At 43.1% G+C, this 21,378-nt stretch overlaps 1 protein-coding gene across 1 annotated transcript in view; it reads left to right on the top strand.

Annotated features, from left to right (window-relative positions):
- LOC149450220 (zeta-crystallin-like) overlaps window positions 1-16,540 on the top strand; it is a 28,607-nt gene extending 12,067 nt beyond the window's left edge. Inside the window, exons 4-9 of the mRNA XM_089692169.1 lie at window positions 627-790; window positions 5,500-5,551; window positions 6,357-6,506; window positions 8,832-8,933; window positions 13,868-13,963; window positions 16,256-16,540. Of these exons, the coding sequence (XP_089548295.1) occupies window positions 627-790; window positions 5,500-5,551; window positions 6,357-6,506; window positions 8,832-8,933; window positions 13,868-13,963; window positions 16,256-16,417 (726 nt within the window). The 3' untranslated portion in view covers window positions 16,418-16,540. The remainder of the gene's footprint in view (window positions 1-626; window positions 791-5,499; window positions 5,552-6,356; window positions 6,507-8,831; window positions 8,934-13,867; window positions 13,964-16,255) is intronic.
- Window positions 16,541-21,378: the final 4,838 nt, after the last annotated feature.

Genomic DNA, 21,378 nt, shown 5'->3' with positions numbered 1-21,378 from the left:
ATGACATCGTTTTTGGCCTAGGCCACAAACTGGTAAGAAACTAGGTGATCGCAGCAGAAGTGGGAGCGGGTACCTGTCATTTTTGGGTACCCGCTCCTCCCTGGGTCCCCCAAAAGTGCCAATCGTTAATGGGGAGCGGGGGACAAAGGTTTAAAGCGGAACTTCCCCTTTTGGGTGGAGCTCTGCTTTCATGTGTGTACAAGGCTTAAGGCACTGCTGCCTCTGTCTGATAGTCTCACCGGATTTGGAGTAAGGTTTGGTGGGGTCACCACTGTTCTGCTTACTGTTCTCCTTGCTGGAGAGGAAGCTGTACCTGAGGACCTGCAGTGCAAGAATCCCCCTTCATATGCATCTTCCATGCTATGGATCTGTGCTTCCTTCACATCTTCAGATGCTTTTTGTATGCCCCCCCTCCACCATCAGTTTTTTTTCTGACATGAGGAAGAAAAGCCCCGCTAGTCCTTTGCCTCTTGGTTGCCTTTTTTGGGGCACAGCTTTTACAGATCCAACTCCAGCCAAGACCGCTTTATTAGTATTTTTTTTATTAATGTTTATTAGAGATTAGTGTTAGTGGTAACATTTTCATATTTAGAACATTAAATGTATTGTTATATTACTTGTTTCAGAAAGGTGATCGTGTGTTTACCAGGGCGACCGTTACAGGGGGCTACGCAGAGTACACACTCGCCTCTGAAGATACCGTTTACCACCTTCCGGAAAACCTCAGCTTTAGGCAAGGAGCCGCCATGTCCATCCCCTACTTCACCGCCTACAGAGCTCTCTTCCAGAAGTAAGTACGGTGAAAGGCCCCAGTCTTAATTATTCAGCAAGGGTTCAAGTCCCTGATGTCCAACCTGTGGTCTGGCGGCCGCATGGTGTTCTATGACACGGGGCCCCTGGAGACAATAGTCTGTATTTTTCTTACCTAGGTACTTACCCAGGCCAGTGAAGGAAAAATATTCTGTAGGCTGAGTAACTAAATGGCTTGTTTTATTTCATTTACACTCTCATACTTTTTCTGTGATGTCCATTCTCTTTACTCCTATATAGTGAATCCCGCTGAGAGAAAAATCAAATAATGGCATAAATAATGTTTAAAATGGTTGTAAACCCTTTTGTATACCCAGTGACTGGTCTCGGGTCTTCTCTTCTCTACATCTTTCAACGTTCAGAATTTATAAAGCTTGTCTGAGTTTTCAGAAAGCAGCTGCAGTTACACACTGTACAAGAGCTCTGAGAGCTGATTGGAGAAAACTGGAGAGGCACACTCCCCTGCACACAGCTCACAGGAACAGAGATGAGACTATCAGTCACATGCTGTGTGCTGGAGCTTCCTCCCTTTCACCATTGGTATCAGGAAAACTTGTCAGAAGTGAATCAGGCTGATAGGAGAGGAAGGTAGCAGTGGACAGAAATGACACCTAGTGCTCTGGATTGAGACAAGTAAACACTATAGAGGGGTATGCTTTGTTCATATTTCATGTCTGAGATTTACAGCCACTTTAAAACGGATATTTGCAGCTTCTTCCATGAGCACATACACATGCTTTCCAAGGGAATTCATGGGGTTGATCTCAACCAGGGATTGCAGCAAAATAGTTTGGACATTGGCACTTTGCTAAAGCAGACACCAAATTCACGTAAATCCGTGACTCAACCATACCACCCCCAACCTCTACTTCCTTTTGCTGAGACAGCAGCCAAGGTGTACATATGCCGCAGCAGGAATTACACCCCCTGTTGCTCTTGGTGGGTGTTACCGCCTGTCTGTCGAGACCCATTCAAGCAAGTGCCCTGCAACTCCATGCTTCTGTGGGGGCCAAGGGGTTAAAGCACATGGTGAGAAAGCAACACACTGCTGCCTGTTTAACCCCTTATGTGCCGTACTGCACAAGGTTGCAGGGCACTTGCAGAGCGGCCTCATTCCCTTGAATGGGTCATGCTTGGAAGGTGCTACACCCACCAACCATGACAGGGCATAGGAGCAGCACTAGAGGAGGCATCGACTTATGCGGCTCTTGCTCCCTACTACAACTCCAACTTTACAAATAGTCCCTCTGCATTGCACTCTGTTTGACGCTCTGGTGTGACGGGTTAGCAAGCCCTGATCCTGATCTACCGGTCACCTGGCCAAGATCTACTGGTAGACCATGATTTACTGGTTGCTGACCACCTGCCAAACGGGGTTTGGTGTCACTGAAAACACACAGTGGCTTACAGGCTGATTTTAGAAGGACTGCAGTACAAATGGAATCGGAACTAGAAGTGATATCTGCCAAAGGGTCTGTAATATGTAGGGATATTGTAATTATATACAGTTGTGTTCAAAATAATAGCAATGTGTTGAAAAAAGTGAATAAAGCTCAAAATCCTTCTAATAGCTTTTATTTCCATACACACAAATGCATTGGGAACACTACACATTCTATTCCAAATCAAAACATGAAGAAAAATATATCAAATTTGTGTTCCTCTAAAACAGTTGAAGAAAAGTGAATATTAGGGTGTTCAAAAAAATAGCAGTGTTTGTATTCTTCTTTACAAACTCAAACATTCACTATATAAACTGAAAAATGTTTGAAGATTTTGCTTTCCTTTCAATCACTTAATGAATATTTGGTTGTAGTCGCACTGTTTCTGAGAACTGCTGTACATCTGTGTTGCATGGAGTCACCCAACTTCTGGCCCCTGTGATCAGGTATTCCAGCCCAGGATGATTGGACGACATTCCACAGTTCTCTATTTCTTGGTTTTGCCTCAGAAACTGCATTTTTGATGTCACCCCAGAAGTTTTCTATTGGATTAAGATCCGGGGATTGGGCTGGCCACTCCATAACGTCAATCTTGTTGGTCTGGAACCAAGATGTTGCACGTTTACTGGTGTGTTTGGGGTCGTTGTCTTGTTGGAACACCCATTTCAAGGGCATTTCCTCTTCAGCATAAGGCAGCATGACCTCTTCAAGTATTCTGATGTATTCAAACTGATCCATGATCCCTGGTATGCGATAAATAGGCCCAACACCGTAGTATGAGAAACATCCCCATATCATGATGCTTGCGCCACCATGCTTCACTGTCTTCACAGTGTACTGTGGCTTGAATTCAGTGTTTGGGGGTCGTCTGACAAACTGTCTCCGGCCACTAGACCCAAAAAGAACAATCTTACTTTCATCAGTCCACAAAATGTTGCGCCATTTCTCTTTCGGCCAGTCAATGTGCTCTTTGGCAAATTGTAACCTCTTCAGCACGTCTTTTTTCCAACAGTGGGACTTTGCGGGGGCTTCTTGCAGATAGCTTGGCTTCACATAGGCGTCTTCTAATTGTAACAGTACTCACAGGGAACTTTACACCTTCTTTCATCTTCCTGGAGCTGATTGTTGGCTGAGTCCTTGCCATTTTGGCTATTCTTCTATCCATTTGAATGGTAGTTTTTCGCTTTCTTCCACATCTTTCAGATTTTGGTTGCCATTTTAAAGCATTTGCGATCATTTTGGCTGAGCAGCCGATCATTTTCTGCACTTCTTTATATGTTTTCCCCTCTCCAATCAACGTTATAATCAAGGTACGCTGTTCTTCTGAACAATGTCTAGAACGACCCATTTTCCTCAGAATTTCAGAGAGAAATGCACTGCAACCAGCATGTACAACATTTGCTGCCTTCCTTCCTTAAATAAGGGCAATAATTGCCACCTGTTTTTCAAAGAATGAATGACCTCACTAATAGAACTCCACATTGCTTTTATTTTGAACATACCCCTTTCAATTAGTGATTCAATTACACAGAATCAGCAACATGCATGTCATTTACATTACTACACTTACTAGTAAATTATTTGCCATGTAGAAATATCATTTCTACCAAAAACAGTGATTGATCAGGTTAGTGATGTCTGACTGCTATTATTTAAAACACAACTGTATATAGATATAAAATGTGGTGTATTCTCAAGTTATTGACCAAGCCAGAACATGACTGAGCTAGATGTATTTTACACAACAAATGCAGCCAAGAACTCTGCTATGTTAATTGTATGCAAGGTAACCTGGGCACTCAGGGGTGACTTGTTACATTTCAAAGTAGGTCATTTGCAAGGGTAATAAAATGCAGATCGCTCAGTCAGACTTGAAAGGAGTTGGCCAACAGAGGTATTAAGTATGGTAAATAGCATTCTTCAAAGGGTAACTTATTTATCTAATTAATAGTAAAATAATGAAGTTTAGGAAATATCTAGATAACTTTACTTCAGCTGTCCAAGCCCAAAAGGCATTACCTGTCACCCAGAAGATCAAAGGGGGCTACTAAAAGTGGCCAATCAGAGTGCATGCCATTGTACTGAATGGGAAAAATGTGTATATTAAGGAAGCTTATTTTTGGTTAAATGTGACAGGACATTGGAAGGTTCTCTGAAGGGTTCTAATATTTGCCTGTCATCTGCCTTGTCTGTACCTTCGCTGGGAGAGGAGCTTCTTCCTGTCATTAATATGGGCAGAGGTGTCCCTAGGATTGGTGTCACCCGGTGCGGTAACACTTGGTGACACCCCCTCCGATGATCCCCATAGAATGGATCGGATCTGTGGATTGAGCATAATGGATCGGACGCTGATCCATTATGCTCAATCCGCAGATCCGATCCATCCTGCGGGGATTGTCGGCATTCTTTACAACTTACCCACAGGATCGTTGGCATGCAACCTATACAGGGTGACACCGGACCCGCTCCAAGAAAAGTTAAGTTGTAAAGAAAGCCGACGATCCCCACAGGATGGATCAGATCCATCCTGCGGGGATTGTCGGCTTGCTTTACAACTTACCTTTTTGTGGAGCAGGTCCGGTGTCACCATGTTCAGTCGGTGTCACCCAGTACCTGCCTCAGGATGCCACTGAATATGGGAGCACAGGTATAGATCATAACTCACATTATTGCACGCATGGAAGCTACCTAGGTGCATATTATAGATCGGACATATGCTGGACGGTGTAGTATCTCTATGCCTGATATGAAGTATCTTAAATGGGACTTTGAGGGTTGTTGTTCATTGTAACATTTACAAGTATTCAGCTGGATTTCTGTCATCTGTAACAAATATCTTTATCCGAATAAATACATCTCTGTGGAAAAGAACTGTTAGTTGCTGCGGGAAAAATACATTTATAAATATACACTGGTCATCCGGAGAAGGGCTGGATCTCCATGTTTGATATAAACTATCTTGAAAAGATCTAAATCCATCTCTGGCAAAAGAACTGAAAGTTGTCATAATTTTAAGACAACATATTTCTGTCCATCCAATCCTGAGATTTGCACAGCACTGCCAGTCAGTAGTCAGCCTTTGACCTAACTTTTTCCCCTTTGATGTACAATCTGGTCTTGTATTCACTCCCAGCCTGTGACTGGACAGTGAAGCAACAGACTGATGGGCTGACATGTCTGACTTTGATTTTGCAGTAGTTTTTAAAGTCCTCTCTTTTCATTTTGCGATTTTTTTCTTTCCCTGCAGAGCACATGGCAAACCTGGAGAGCTGGTCTTAGTACATGGTGCAAGTGGAGGGGTAAGTAGCAGAGTGAACAAGTTCCATAAAAAAGACCAAAAAATGATACTTTGTTCTGTATTCTCCAAAAGGGGTGATATTGGGAGGTGGGAGGGAGGTGGAACCAAGGGACGGTGCTGTGAGTGGGTAGGGGCGGAGACAAGGGGTGACTCAGAAGCAGGGCAGGGACAAGGGGTGGGCAGGAGGGGCAGCTGCCCTGGTTGACGGATAAGCAAGGGGGCAGAGCATGGACACAGGACGGGGGGGGGGGGGGGAGGGGTGCAGTTCCATATCCTTGCCCTTGGCACTAAATGACCTTGTCCCAGTACTGCTCAGGAGGGAAGAGTGCCTGCACCAGAAAACAAAGCCCTGTGTCTTACCATCAGGTATTTATATTGTGAAATGTCTGAACTTTTACTGCTACTGATGTTCCTGAATTTTACAGCTGAATGTCACCAAGGGGCCGGAATAAATCTCGACTTTGGCAGAAATCAAGGCCCCATGTACAGTTTGAACCTAGGACCTCAGGGGCCTAAAGGGACACAGGGATTGATTTGAAGTCTACCACAAGTTCTTGTAGGCACCACAAGGTCCCTGCCCTTCAGCACTAGTGCTACTTTGGAAGGTTTTCAGCTTTAGTTTACTTTAACAGGTTTGGCAGTATTGGCTTTTGGTCTGAATTCTACAATGCTCTTTATTGCTGAAGATGTATACGTTTTTTGCTCATGTTTCACCTTGATAGACTATGCAAAGCTTCAGCTAACGATATGGCTGCATTTATTAAAAAAAATATTGGGTTCATCTTGTGTGTTATATTGTCTGACAGGTGGGGATAGCTGCGTGCCAGATTGCCAGGGCCTACGGGTTCCGGGTATTTGGGACAGCCGGAAGCCCTGAGGGGTTAAATTTGGTCCTACAGAATGGTGCTCACCAAGCCTTCAACCACAGAGATGAGGATTATATTGAGAAGATCCAGGTAAGGTCCTATTACACTCTAATTTGTGTATTGATTGAATTTTGTCTGCAATTATAGAGACGTAAGCTCTTTCTTATATCCTCAGTGCTCCAAGTATTTAACCATTTCAATACCGGGCAATTTTACCCCTTCCTGCCCAGGCCAGTTTTCAGGTTTCAGCGCTATCACACTTTGAATGACAATTGCGCGGTCATACAACATTGTACCCAAAATAAAATTTTATCATTTTCTTCACACAACTAGAGCTTTCTTTTGGTGGTATTTAATCACCGCCGGGGTTTTTATTTTTTGCTAAATTAACAAAAAAAGACCAAAAATGTTGAAAAAAAACCACGTTTTTCTTTGTTTCTGTTATAAAAGTTTACAAATAAATAATTTTTCTTCTTAAATTTAGGCCGAGATGTATTCTGCTACATGTCTTTGGTGAAAATAACCCAAATTAGGATGTATTATTTAGTTTGTAGGAAAGTTATAGAGTTCACAAACTATGGTATAGATCTGAATATTGATCAATCCTGAAGTACTGACTGCCAATCTAATTTCTTGAGGTCCAAGAATGTCAGAACAATACAGATATCCCCCAAATGACCCTTTTTGCAGAGTAGACAGTCCGACGTACTTCATAAGAGGCATGGCGAGTTTTTTGAAGTTGTATTTTTTTTGTCATCATTTTTCGGAAAATGAAAAAATTAAAAAAATTATTTTCACAATTTTTTTTTTTACATACTGTCACCAGTGCAGTACAGCATCATCATATAACTGGCATGGCGGTGAACAGGGACACTGACTGGTGACAGTATGAAAAAAAAAAAAAAAAAATATATATATATATATATATATATTTTTTTTTTTTATTATTTTTAATTTTTTATTACATTTTTTAAATTTTTTTTTTAAGATTTTGTTTTAAGATTTTACTATGACCAAAGTAGTACAATGTTACCATAGTAACATTGTACTACTTTGGGGAAGTGATCAGTATTTTTTTTTTTTTTTTACACAATTTGCTTATAGCAAAGAATTACTTTGCTATAAGCAAGCATTTACTTGAATGACATCGATTCATTCAGGTTTTTTTTTTTTTTGTGCTTAGCTGTGATTTGGTCACAGCTAATCACATGCCATGTGCATGTGATTAGCTGTGACCATTCACAGCTAGGCACTAGTATACAATGGATGGCATGAATGAAGCCATCCATTGTATACAACTGTCATGTGACCTGCTGTGATTGGTCACAGCAGGTCACATGGTACCTGCAACGGGAGCCGGTACTCAGATCTGTCATCGGCCGTGTCCGAGGTACACGGCCGGTGACAAATCGCGCCGCTGCGTGGCTCTGCATTAGCGCAAACTGCGCATGTGTGGGAGCACACCAAATGGCGTGCACCCGCAGTGCAGAGACACTTTTGAAGCCGCCAAACGGCCATTGGCCGGGCGGCTAATGGGTAAATAAGGTGCACAGTCACTAGTAGGAGGCTAATCTGGTTTCCCACCAGAGTGCTCTTTCCAGTATTCGCCTAGGGATTGTAGGTGTACTCACTCAGATCCTCTCCTGTATCATTTGCAGAATGGCTGCTGCCACCAGGCCTATCAGCTGGACTGCTCCTTGCCTGCCATACAGGTGGTCCTTTCTCAGGGAGCAGTGAATCCCGAGTTTTCCTCCTTTTCAAATCCAGGCTCGCAGTAAGGCCCCATCCCACTAGGCCCCATCCACCTCCAGCCTCACATCTTCCTGCTGCTCACTCCTCCCCCACCACCACTATCCTACTACTGACTAGGCCCCAAAACTTTTAAGGGAGTCCAACCCCTTGCCAAGCCTTCTGTTGGTGATTGGCTAAGGTCCCTCAAAAGTGCAGCCAACCACTTCTCAGATCCACCCACTGCCTTCAAGACCCTCCTCTGAAAATCTTAGAGCAGGGGGAAATTCCAGAGGCGCTGGCCTACTGCTCACTCCTCCCCCACCACCACTATCCTACTACTGACTAGGCCCCAAAACTTTTAAGGGAGTCCAACCCCTTGCCAAGCATTCTGTTGGTGATTGGCTAAGGTCCCTCAAAAGTGCAGCCAACCACTTCTCAGATCCACCCACTGCCTTCAAGACTTTCCTCTGAAAATCTTAGAGCAGGGGGAAATTCCAGAGGCGCTGGCCTGCAGAGTCTCTCAGCCCTGATCAGAATTTGACCCCACTGACTATCTCACCTGAGCTGCTAATCAGCTCCTCATTATGGTCTAGCTCCCCTTAGCTAAACTAGGAGGGTGCTACATCAATAATAAGCATTCACTGATGGATGGTGCCTTTATTTTTGCCATGTTTTGTTACATAGGAAGCAGCTGGAGGAGAAGGAATTAATGTCATACTGGAAATGCTCTCTAATGTAAACCTGAATAATGACCTGAACGTTCTGTCCATTGGAGGCAGAGTCATTGTAAGTACGATCACCTTTCCAGCATCCACACTCATGTTAAATGCTATTCTAAGGTAAGTTTGGACCAATGAAAGTATACATGTGCCATACCTGTGGGGCACTCTTTATGAATGGAGGAAAGTAAATGTAATCTCCAAACATGGAAAGGTTTCTTCACAGTGAGAGCTGTGAAAATGTGGAATAGACTCCCTCAAGGGTTGGTTCTGGCCAGCTCAGTGGATGTCAGGGCAGGCGCTGAGGAATGGACAGGCAGGCTTAATAACAATGTAATGCACTGGCTGACGACAACCACCACCCACAGACCGAAGTCCCTCAGGGCGCGGAGTCTAAGTCCCAGGCTGCCCTTCACCAGGGCCCCTGATGGTGGGGATGGACTTGACGCAACCAGGAACCAGGTCGCGGTCCCCGAGACACCTCAGTTGCGGTAATGGCCGCCGCCAATGGCGTGTAGCTGCTGGAAAAGACAATAGAGTAGTCAGGCAGGCCGGGTCGACAACAACGGGACAAAACGGTACAGGACAGCAGGCGAGAATCACAGGTCACGAGCCGGGTTCAGCAACAGAGGGTCAGATCAAAGGAGAACACAAAGAATAGTCGAGTCACAAGCTGAGTCAGATTCCAGGAGAGTCACGAGAGTCAGAACAGCGTTATAGCAACACAAGTGCAAAGAGCATGTGCGGACCAAAGGCTTATATGTCATCAACCACACCCCTCTGGGGGATGGACCTCAGAGACCTGAAGGCATAAAGGATTCCCACCATGTTCAGCAGAAATCCAAGATGGATGCCAGCACATGGAGTAACATAACCTCTGGGAAAAGGTAGGACCTTGACAGTGGATTGCTTCAAAAAAGTCCTGGATTCTTTCCTAGATACACAGAATATAACTGGATATAACATTTATAGATAAAGTTGATCCAGGGAATATCCGATTGCCTCTCGGGGGATCAAGAAATAATTTTTTTCCCAGCAAGAGCAAATTGGATCATGCTTTGGTGGTTTGTCTTCCTCTGGATCAATTGGGGATATAGGATTATAACTTTTTTTTTTTTTTTTTTTATGGTTGAACTGGATGGACTTGTCTTTTTTCAGCCAGACTAACTATGTAACTATGTGTGACTGTTTCTGAAGCAGGGGATCACTATAGTAGTCGTCAATATACCGGCATTGCCGCTGTTCTCTAGGTCCCGTATCAAACAGCTGCCATGCTGCATAGTGACCATAAGTGGTTGCTCACTCGGCAAAGGCACCATTCACAGAATGCCTTGCATTTTTCTCAATGAATACAAGGCATTCTCTGATTGGATGAGGTGAAGATTGCGACATCACTACCCCACCTCTCTTATCTCATCCAACCTGAGAATGCCTTGCATTCATTGAGAAAAATGGTTCTCAGTGCTTTCTGTGTTTTCTGGAAAGAAAATAGCTTAAGGTAATATTAAACCTTTTTTATTTCAATTTAAAAAACCAACCATGTTATACTTACCTGCTCTGTGCAATGCTCTAGAACATACTTTCTAAGGTCCCCCTCGGCGCTCCAAGCTCCTCCTCTTTGGCTGCCCCCATTGATAGCTGCTTTCAATGGGGGCTCCCGTGTGAGCTAGTTCCTTAGCCACCTTGTCTGCATCCATTGACACAGAGTAGGTGGCTTGGCCCCCACCTTCTGCTCTCATGTCACAGCATTTCATTGCTATCAATCTGCCCAATGGAGGGAGATAGTGGCTAGAGCCGCTGCTCTCGTGCACATCGCTGCAGCACAGAAGGTTTTTCACCTTAATGCATAGAATGCTTAAAACTTATGGCTTCAGAATCACGTTAATGTAAGGCCTCCATACATGTTATAATCTGCCCATACAACCAACTATAGATTTAGCAATGTAATCTAGTCAATAAATTTCTATCTGATCAGGCAGGTCCTTGTACTACATAGTTATTGGTAGGTCTAACAGAGTTTGTAACGTGTGTGGTGAGCTAAGACATGCTTGGACCAGAACAATATTATTATTACAGGTTCTTATATAGTGCTGTCCATTTATGCAGCACTTTACATATATACAGTTGTGTTCAAAATAATAGCAGTCAGACATCACTAACCGGATCAATCACTGTTTTTGGTAGAAATTATATTTCTACATGGCAAATAATTTACTAGCAGGTGTAGTAGAGTAATAGAAATCCAACAGACCCAACAGTCATGACATGCATGCTGCTGATTCTGTGTAATTGAATCACTCATTGAAAGGGGCATGTTCAAAATAATAGCAGTGTGGAGCTCTGTTAGTGAGATCATTCATTCTTTTAAAAACAGGTGGCAATTATTGCCCTTATTTAAGGAAGGAAGGCAGCAAATGTTGTACATGCTGGTTACAGTGCATTTCTCTCTGAAATTCTGAGGAAAATGGGTAGTGCCAGACATTGTTCAGAAGAACAGCGTACCTTGATTAAAAAGTTGATTGGAGAGGGGAAAACATATAAAGAAGTGCAGAAAATGATAGGCTGCTCAGCTAAAATGATCGCAAATGCTTTAAAATGGCAACCAAAACCTGAAAGACGTGGAAGAAAGCGAAAAACTACCATTGGAATGGATAGAAGAATAGCCAAAATGGCAAGGACTCAGCCAACAATCAGCTCCAGGAAGATGAAAGAAGGTGTAAAGTTACCTGTGAGGACTGTTACAATTAGAAGACGCCTATGTGAAACCAAGCTATCTGCAAGAAGCCCCCGCAAAGTCCCACTGTTGAAAAAAAGACGTGCTGAAGAGGTTACAATTTGCCAAAGAGCACATTGACTGGCCTAAAGAGAAATGGCGCAACATTTTGTGGACTGATGAAAGTAAGATTGTTCTTTTTGGGTCTAGTGGCCGGAGACAGTTTGTCAGACGACCCCCAAACACTGAATTCAAGCCACAGTACACTGTGAAGACAGTGAAGCATGGTGGTGCAAGCATCATGATATGGGGATGTTTCTCATACTACGGTGTTGGGCCTATTTATCGCATACCAGGGATCATGGATCAGTTTGAATACATCAGAATACTTGAAGAGGTCATGCTGCCTTATGCTGAAGAGGAAATGCCCTTGAAATGGGTGTTCCAACAAGACAACGACCCCAAACACACCAGTAAACGTGCAACATCTTGGTTCCAGACCAACAAGGTTGACGTTATGGAGTGGCCAGCCCAATCCCCAGATCTTAATCCAATAGAAAACTTGTGGGGTGACATCAAAAATGCAGTTTCTGAGGCAAAACCAAGAAATAGAGAAGAACTTTGGAATGTGGTCCAATCATCCTGGGCTGGAATACCTATTCACAGGTGCCAGAAGTTGGGTGACTCCATGCAACACAGATGTACAGCAGTTCTCAGAAACAGTGCGACTACAACCAAATATTCATTAACCTCCCTAACGGTATTCCCGAGTGTAGCTCGGGGTAAAGTTTCTGTACCAAAAGCGGTAACCCCGAGCTGCACTCGGGCTTACCATGCGGTGCTGCATAGGGATTCCCTGCAGCACTTACCTTGTCCTTCGCTCCCGCGATGTGTCCCCTGCAGCGTCCCCGGCCATCTCCTCTGGCCGATGCCGGCATCCGGCTCCTGTGTTCCGGTCCCTGTGACGTCGGGACGTACGGGCGCCACCGGCGGCGGGAAATTTGAAAATTTAAAAAAAGTCCTTTTTTTCAAAACAATTTTACATAGTAAAACATTGCTGTTTCAACCCATTTCACATACATTTTGTCCCGAGTGCTTTGTCCTGTGCCCTGCCTGCATTTTGAATGTTCTTTCTGCCTGGAAACTTAGAAAAGTCCATGGCGTCCAAAAAGCGTCCCTTTAGGTCAAAAGCGGGTTTAGACCAGCTAGAGAACAGCGATAGTAAATTAGAACCACTTGCATAATTGAGTGATAATGATTCGTGGGGGAAATTCATCATCAGACACTGAAAACGATTTTGCGACTTTGCTCAGCGATGTGCGAACTTGGCGCTATATTTCAAATTTCAGTGTTTTTGGTTTGGTTATATTATTGAATTAAATGTGATATTATTATAGTATTATTTTTTATGATTATTTATTAAATTATAATTTATGATTTTGTGTTTCAAATTTTATCATACCCGGGATGTTTACTAGACTCTTGTTCGGACAGATTTCAGTGAGTTATTCCTAAATATTACAGCCTACAATAAAAAACTACATATTTCCATGCAAGAAAATGGTACCGCTTTCAGCACCAAAAATCTGAAATAATCATACCGCCAGGGAGGTTAAGTGATTCAAAGGAAAGCAAAATCTTCAAACATTTTTCAGTTTATATAGTGAATGTTTGAGTTTATAAAGAAGAATACAAATGCTGCTATTTTTTTGAACAGTCTAATATTCACTTTTCTTCAATTTTTTTAGAGGAACAACACAAATTTGATATATTTTTCTTCATGTTTTGATTTGGAATAGAATGTGTAGTGTTCCCAATGCATTTGTGTGTATGGAAATACAAGCTATTAGAAGGATTTTGAGCTTTATTCACTTTTTACAACACACTGCTATTATTTTGAACACAACTGTAGTACCCTATAGACATTGGTCCCTAGCCCTCAAGGGGCGTACAATCTAAGGTTCCTAACTCACAGTCATACATACACATACTAGGGACAATTTGGACAGTATCCAATTAACCTACCAGCATGTCTTTGGGTTGTGATAAGAAACCCACACGGGCACGAGGAGAACATGCAAGCTCCAGGCAGGAGGTGCCATGGTTGAGATTTGAACCAACGTCCTAGTACTGCCTGGCAGAAGTGCTAACCATTTAGCCACTGTGCTGCCCGGATGCAAATGTTATCATCATTACTATCAGGGTAATAGAATGGAGTGATAAAACAAATGACAGTATACATGTAAAAGTAAATGTGACTTCTGCTGTACTCTGTTCTTTCACACCAGATTATTGGCTGCAGAGGATCTACTGAAATAAACCCCAGAGACACCATGGCCAAGGAGTCCAGCATCATTGGAGTGGGACTCTTCAGCTCCACTAAGGTAACTGATTAAGATGGACACGAGATTTTCATGACTCTAATTATATCGATAGGGAAGCATGGCACTCCGCAAACTTCATTCATTCCAATATAATCAAAGCAGCTGTGTACGACTTTTCAATAGGGATGAATGGAGATGGCAAAGTGGATGTGTTGTGGAAGCAGAGCCTTAGCTGGAAGAATAGGCAGCTTTAATGGGCGGTTCACACTATATAGGCATGTGGGAACACACGCTTTTTGCATGTTCCTGGCAGCCTGTTCATTTCAATGGGCTGCTGAAGGCACGGTAAGTATGGCAGGCGCATTGTTAAAGTTGTACCGCACCAAAGCAAACCGCATGGAAGTTCCACACACCTCACAAACGCGTGCCACCAAACCGCATGGTACTTCCACACATCTCACAAACATGTGCCACCAAACCGCATGGTACTTCCACACATCTCACAAATGCGTGCCACCAAACTGCATTGTACTTCCACAAATCTCACAAACGCGTGCCACCAAACCGCATGGTACTTCCACACATCTCACAAATGCGTGCCACCAAACTGCATTGTACTTCCACACATCTCACAAACGCGTGCCACCAAACCGCATGGTACTTCCACACATCTCACAAACGCGTGCCACCAAACTGCATTGTACTTCCACACATCTCACAAACGCGTGCCACCAAACTGCACGGTACTTCCACACATCTCACAATCGCGTGCCACCAAACAGCATGGTACTTCCACACATCTCACAAACGCATGCCACCACACCACATGGTACTTCCACACATCTCACAAACGCATGCCACCACACCACATGGTACTTCCACACATCTCACAAACGCGTGCCACCACCCACATGGTACTTCCACACATCTCACAAACGCGTGTCACCAAACCCCATGGTTCTTCCACACATCTCACAAACGCGTGCCACCAAACCGCATCGTACTTCCACACATCTCACAAACACGTGCCACCACACCGCATTGTACTTCCACACATCTCACAAACACGTGCCACCAAACCACATGGTACTTCCACACATCTCAGAAACACGTGCCACCAAACCGCATGGTACTTCCACACATCTCACAAACGCGTGCCACCAAACTGCATTGTACTTCCACACATCTCACAAACGCGTGCCAGCAAACCACATGGTACTTCCACACATCTCAGAAATGTGTGCCACCAATCTACATGGTACTGCAGATGTGTGGAAGTGCTATTATGAATAAATAGAACTTGCGTGTATCTGCGGATGTAAACGTGTTTCCGCGTGGAGTGGGAAAGAGCACATTTCTGCAGCGTAATCGGTGAGATTCCGGCCTTAAGTGTGCCACACAATGAAGCTTACAATGGTCTTGGAACAGCTAAGTATGGTAAGTTACAGCTGTCCCCAAAATCCATTTATTTTATTTTTTATGGGTATCATATTCAACTGTAGGTCATAACAGAATGGTACAATCATAAAACAAAACAAAATATGGCAACAAGTAATAGGACCCCTGTTCAAAAGTCTGCAACTTCTTAATTATGGGTACTTTTAAAGCACCATCAATCCATGCAGTGCTTTACATATATATTGTACATTCACATCAGTCCCTAACCCTCAAGGGGTGTACAATCTGAGGTCCCTAACTCACATTCATACATATACATAAGGTCAACTTAGACAGGAGCCAATTGGCCTACCAGCATGTCTTTGGAGTGTGGAAGTAAACCAGAGTACCTGGAGAATACCCACACAGGCACAGGGAGAACATGCAAACTCCAGGCTGTGCTGGTGCTGTGGTTGGGATTTGAACCAATGACCCTAGTACTGCCAGGTGGAAGTGCTAACCTTTTTAGCTACTGTGATACCCTGCCACTGTGTATGGCCCCCTTTAGCATCAATGACAGCGTGCAGTCTTTTGTAATAGTTGTCTATAAGGCCCCAAATTCTACAGGGGAGTAGACGAGTGCATACACCACACTGAGCATGCGCACATCCATGTACTATCCCAGCATGTGGCGGGTGAATGAACTCCTGTGCACATGCGCAGGAATGAAGTCATCCCAAGATGGCCAATCAAGATCGTGGAATCTGCTGAACCCAGGAAAATTCAGGCAGAAGATGTCATTACTGGATGTCGCATCACTGGAGTGGAGATGAGTATTGTTCCGCTTTAAGAGGAAATTCCTTCAAAGTGAGATCATGTAGTAATTATCAATATTTTGTTAGCGAAAAGTGATATTTCCTTGGAGGCTTTAAAATTGGTGGCTCAAAACCTTTATTTTACTGTTTTTTTATTTAGGAAGACTGGAAGGAGGCTGCTGCAGCACTCTGTGGAGGAATGGAGGCCGGCTGGGTGAAGCCACTCATCGGGCCTGAATACCCCCTGGAGAAAGCCCCCCAAGCTCATGAAGACATCATGCAGAGCAGCGGAGCCACCGGAAAGATGGTGTTTGTCATCTAAGTGGAGCTTTCGCCTTCAGACAAAAGAAGACCAATACATTTGTAAACTGGTTTACTGGTATTAAAATAAGAACAATGAGCACTTACAGTATGTATTAAAGGTAATCTTGTTTGAATACTTGAACGTTTTTGGGATCTTTAGTTCGACTGAAAAGGTAGAAATAAATGAAATTGTGCTTTAAAGTGGCCTATTATATGGGTTCTCGGTATGAGGAGTGTCAATACTGTGGACACAGCGGAGATCACACTGCAAGGAGCTGAGCCAAGGAGGCAGACACCAGCCACCATTGATTTCCAAAATCTGAAAAACTGGTCATAATGGCCAATCGGGTTTCATTTTTTAAATGAAGTGGGGATCCACTTCCCACCCTCTTCTACTTTGGTGTTCTGTGCTCCGGGATTTGGAGGAGAGAGTAGACTCAGAGCAGATCATCTACCTTATGTCACCACCCCCTGCTTTTCTTTAGTAGAGTAAAGGAATACTACAACCCCTGTCAGAGGTTCTTCTGGTCTGTGTTGCTGCTACAGATTTTCCCAACTTTCTGTCCATCCAATAAACTGTTGTCAACAAGACAGGAAGTGAGGGAAATCCCTCTAACAGAACCCCAGATAGAGTTAAAACCTGACACAAGTTCTAGTCCTTTCCAATTCCATCTAAAGTCAGGAAAAAAGTTTTGGCTTAAAAGCTAATTCGACTTTTCGGAAAATATTTCATGTTACATCCAGTTGCCCTGCCGCTATCCCCATCTTTTCCTCATCTGTACTTCCTATTCCCACCATTAGCTACCGTCCTTTGTACTCCCTGTTCCTCCATTCAGTAACCCTCCTTTGTACTCCCTGTCCCCACCATCATATTTCACCCCTTTGTACTCCCTGTTGCCACCATATAGTTTCTCCTACCTGTACTACTTGTCCCCTCCATCTACAGCCCCTCTCTGTACTTCCTGTCCCCACCATTTACAGCCCCTCTCTGTACTCCCTGTCCCCCACCATCTACTAGATTTTGGCTGTATCATGTAAGTGTAATGGTCAGGTCTTCACATACTTTTAGTCATATAGTGTAGTGTGATGATCATATCTTTAATTTTTTTTTTTCATATAATGTAGATGTGGTGGTCAAGTCTTTACATACTTTTGGCTATATAGTGTAGGTCTTCAAATACTTATAGCAATATAACATAGTTGTGATGATTAGGTGGCCACCATATTGTATAGATGTGATCGTAATGTTTTCAGCCATATAATGTTGGTGTAATGGTCAGGATTTTATTTAATTTTGGCGATATAGTGTAGATGAGATGGTCAGGTCTTCACATACATTTGGTCATACTCATATAGTGTAGTGTGATGATCAGAGATCTTTACATTTTTTTTTGGTTAATCAATGTAGATGTGGTGGTCAAGTCGTTAGATACTTTTGGCCATATAGTGTAGGTGTGATGATCCAGTCTTCAAATACTTTTAGCAATGTAATGGGCAGAGTTTAGCGGTGACATCATCACACCAACCCGGAGATATGGCGGAGCTGTGCAAGATGCTTGTCATAATATCTGTTTTGTGAGTACCTACTTGGTTTATTAATAAATGCTTTTAAATGGTACTTCACTATGGGATTTCCTTGCTCTTTCCTTGGTATGTATTTTTGCTGTTGAGATACTATTTTCATATACTTTTGGCCATTTAATGTTGGTGTAATGGTCAGGACTTTACATACTTTTGCCCATATAGCGTAGTTGTGATGGTCAGGTCTTTGCATACTTTTGGCTGCATAGTGTCGGCGTGATGGTCAGGTCTTTACATACTTTTGGCCTTATAGTATAGGAGTGATGGTCAGGTATTTGCATATTTTATCTGTATAGTATAGGTGTGATGGTCAGGTGTTTGCATACTTTTGGCCTTATAGTTTAGGTGCGATGGTCAGGTTTGTACATACTTTTGGCCGTATATTGTAGGTGTGATGGTCAGGTTTGTACATACTTTTGGCCATATAGTATTGGTGTGATCATCAGGTATTTACATACTTTTGGCCGTATATTGTAGGTGCGATGGTCAGGTCTTTACATACTTTTGGCCATATAGTATAGGTGTGATGGTGAGGTATTTACATACATTTGGCCTTATAGTGTAGGTGTGATGGTCAGGTTTGTACATACTTTTGGCCGTATAGTATAGGTGTGATGGTCAGGTTTGTACATACTTTTATCTGTAGCGTATAGGTGTGATGATCAGGTTTGTACATACCTCTGGCCATATAGTGTAGGTGTGATGGTCAGGTTTGTACATACTTTTGGCCGTAGAGTATAGGTGTGATGGTCAGGTTTGTACATACTTTTTGCCTTCTAGTATAGGTGTGATGGTTAGGTTCGTACATACTTTTGGCCGTATACTGTAGGTGTGATGGTCAGGTTTGTACATACTTTTGTACCGTCTAGTATAGGTGTGATGGTCAGGTTTGTACATACTTTTGGCCGTATAGTGTAGGTGTGATGGTCAGGTTTGTACATACTTTTGGCTGTATAGTGTAGGTGTGATGGTCAGGTTTGTACATACTTTTGGCCTTCTAGTATAGGTGCGATGGTCAGGTTTGTACATACTTTTGGCCGTATAGTGTAGGTGTGATGGTCAGGTTTGTACATACTTTTGGCCGTATAGTGTAGGTGTGATGGCCAGGTTTGTACATACTTTTGGCCGTCTAGTATATGTGTGATGGTCAGGTTTGTACATACTTTTGGCAGTATAGTGTAGGTGTGATGGTCAGGTTTGCACATACTTTTGGCCGTCTAATATAGGCGTGATGGTCAGGTTTGTACATACTTTTGTCTACATAGTATGAGTGTGATGTTCAGGTTTGTACATACTTTTGGCCGTCTAGTATAGGTGTGATGGTCAGGTTTGTACATACTTTTGACTGTATCGTGTAGGTGTGATGGTCAGGTTTGTACATACTTTTGGCCGTATAGTGTAGGTGTGATGGTCAGGTTTGTACATACTTTTGGCCGTATAGTGTAGGTGTGATGGTAAGGTTTGTACATACTTTTGGCCATATAGTGTAGGTGTGATGTTCAGGTTTGTACATACTTTTGGCGGTCTAGTATAGGTGTGATGGTCAGGTTTGTACATACTTTTGGCGGTCTAGTATAGGTGTGATGGTCAGGTTTGTACATACTTTTGGCGGTCTAGTATAGGTGTGATGGTCAGGTTTGTACATACTTTTGGCCATATAGTATAGGTGTGATGGTCAGGTTTGTACATACTTTTGGCCGTCTAGTATAGGTGTGATGGTCAGGTTTGTACATACTTTTGGCCGTATAGTGTAGGTGTGATGGTCAGGTTTGTACATACTTTTGGCTGTATAGTGTAGGTGTGATGGTCAGGTTTGTACATACTTTTGGCCTTCTAGTATAGGTGTGATGGTCAGGTTTGTACATACTTTTGGCCGTATAGTGTAGGTGTGATGGTCAGGTTTGTACATACTTTTGGCCATATAGTGTAGGTGTGATGTTCAGGTTTGTACATACTTTTGGCGGTCTAGTATAGGTGTGATGGTCAGGTTTGTACATACTTTTGGCCGTATAGTGTAGGTGTGATGGTCAGGTTTGTACATACTTTTGGCCGTATAGTATAGTTGTGATGGTCAGGTTTGTACATACTTTTGGCCGTCTAGTATAGGTGTGATGGTCAGGTTTGTACATACTTTTGGCCATATAGTATAGGTGTGATGGTCAGGTTTGTACATACTTTTGGCCGTCTAGTATAGGTGTGATGGTCAGGTTTGTACATACTTTTGGCCGTATAGTGTAGGTGTGATGGTCAGGTTTGTACATACTTTTGGCTGTATAGTGTAGGTGTGATGGTCAGGTTTGTACATACTTTTGGCCTTCTAGTATAGGTGTGATGGTCAAGTTTGTACATACTTTGGCCGTCTAGTATAGGTGTGATGGTCAGGTTTGTACATACTTTTGGCAGTATAGTGTAGGTGTGATGGTCAGGTTTGCACATACTTTTGGCCGTCTAGTATAGGTGTGATGGTCAGGTTTGTACATACTTTTGACTGTATCGTGTAGGTGTGATGGTCAGGTTTGTACATACTTTTGGCCGTATAGTGTAGGTGTGATGGTCAGGTTTGTACATACTTTTGGCCGTATAGTGTAGGTGTGATGGTAAGGTTTGTACATACTTTTGGCCGTATAGTGTAGGTGTGATGTTCAGGTTTGTACATACTTTTGGCGGTCTAGTATAGGTGTGATGGTCAGGTTTGTACATACTTTTGGCGGTCTAGTATAGGTGTGATGGTCAGGTTTGTACATACTTTTGGCGGTCTAGTATAGGTGTGATGGTCAGGTTTGTACATACTTTTGGCCATATAGTATAGGTGTGATGGTCAGGTTTGTACATACTTTTGGCCGTCTAGTATAGGTGTGATGGTCAGGTTTGTACATACTTTTGGCCGTATAGTGTAGGTGTGATGGTCAGGTTTGTACATACTTTTGGCTGTATAGTGTAGGTGTGATGGTCAGGTTTGTACATACTTTTGGCCTTCTAGTATAGGTGTGATGGTCAGGTTTGTACATACTTTTGGCCGTATAGTGTAGGTGTGATGGTCAGGTTTGTACATACTTTTGGCCATATAGTGTAGTTGTGATGTTCAGGTTTGTACATACTTTTGGCGGTCTAGTATAGGTGTGATGGTCAGGTTTGTACATACTTTTGGCCGTATAGTGTAGGTGTGATGGTCAGGTTTGTACATACTTTTGGCCGTATAGTATAGTTGTGATGGTCAGGTTTGTACATACTTTTGGCCGTCTAGTATAGGTGTGATGGTCAGGTTTGTACATACTTTTGGCCATATAGTATAGGTGTGATGGTCAGGTTTGTACATACTTTTGGCCGTCTAGTATAGGTGTGATGGTCAGGTTTGTACATACTTTTGGCCGTATAGTGTAGGTGTGATGGTCAGGTTTG

Source organism: Staurois parvus, unplaced genomic scaffold (genome assembly GCF_062004578.1).
Source record: "Staurois parvus isolate SC_StPar_1 unplaced genomic scaffold, SC_StPar_1.0 ptg000578l, whole genome shotgun sequence".
NCBI lineage: Eukaryota > Metazoa > Chordata > Amphibia > Anura > Ranidae > Staurois > Staurois parvus.
Note: the sequence above shows the minus strand (reverse complement) of the source record. Positions and strands in the feature narration are given on the sequence as shown.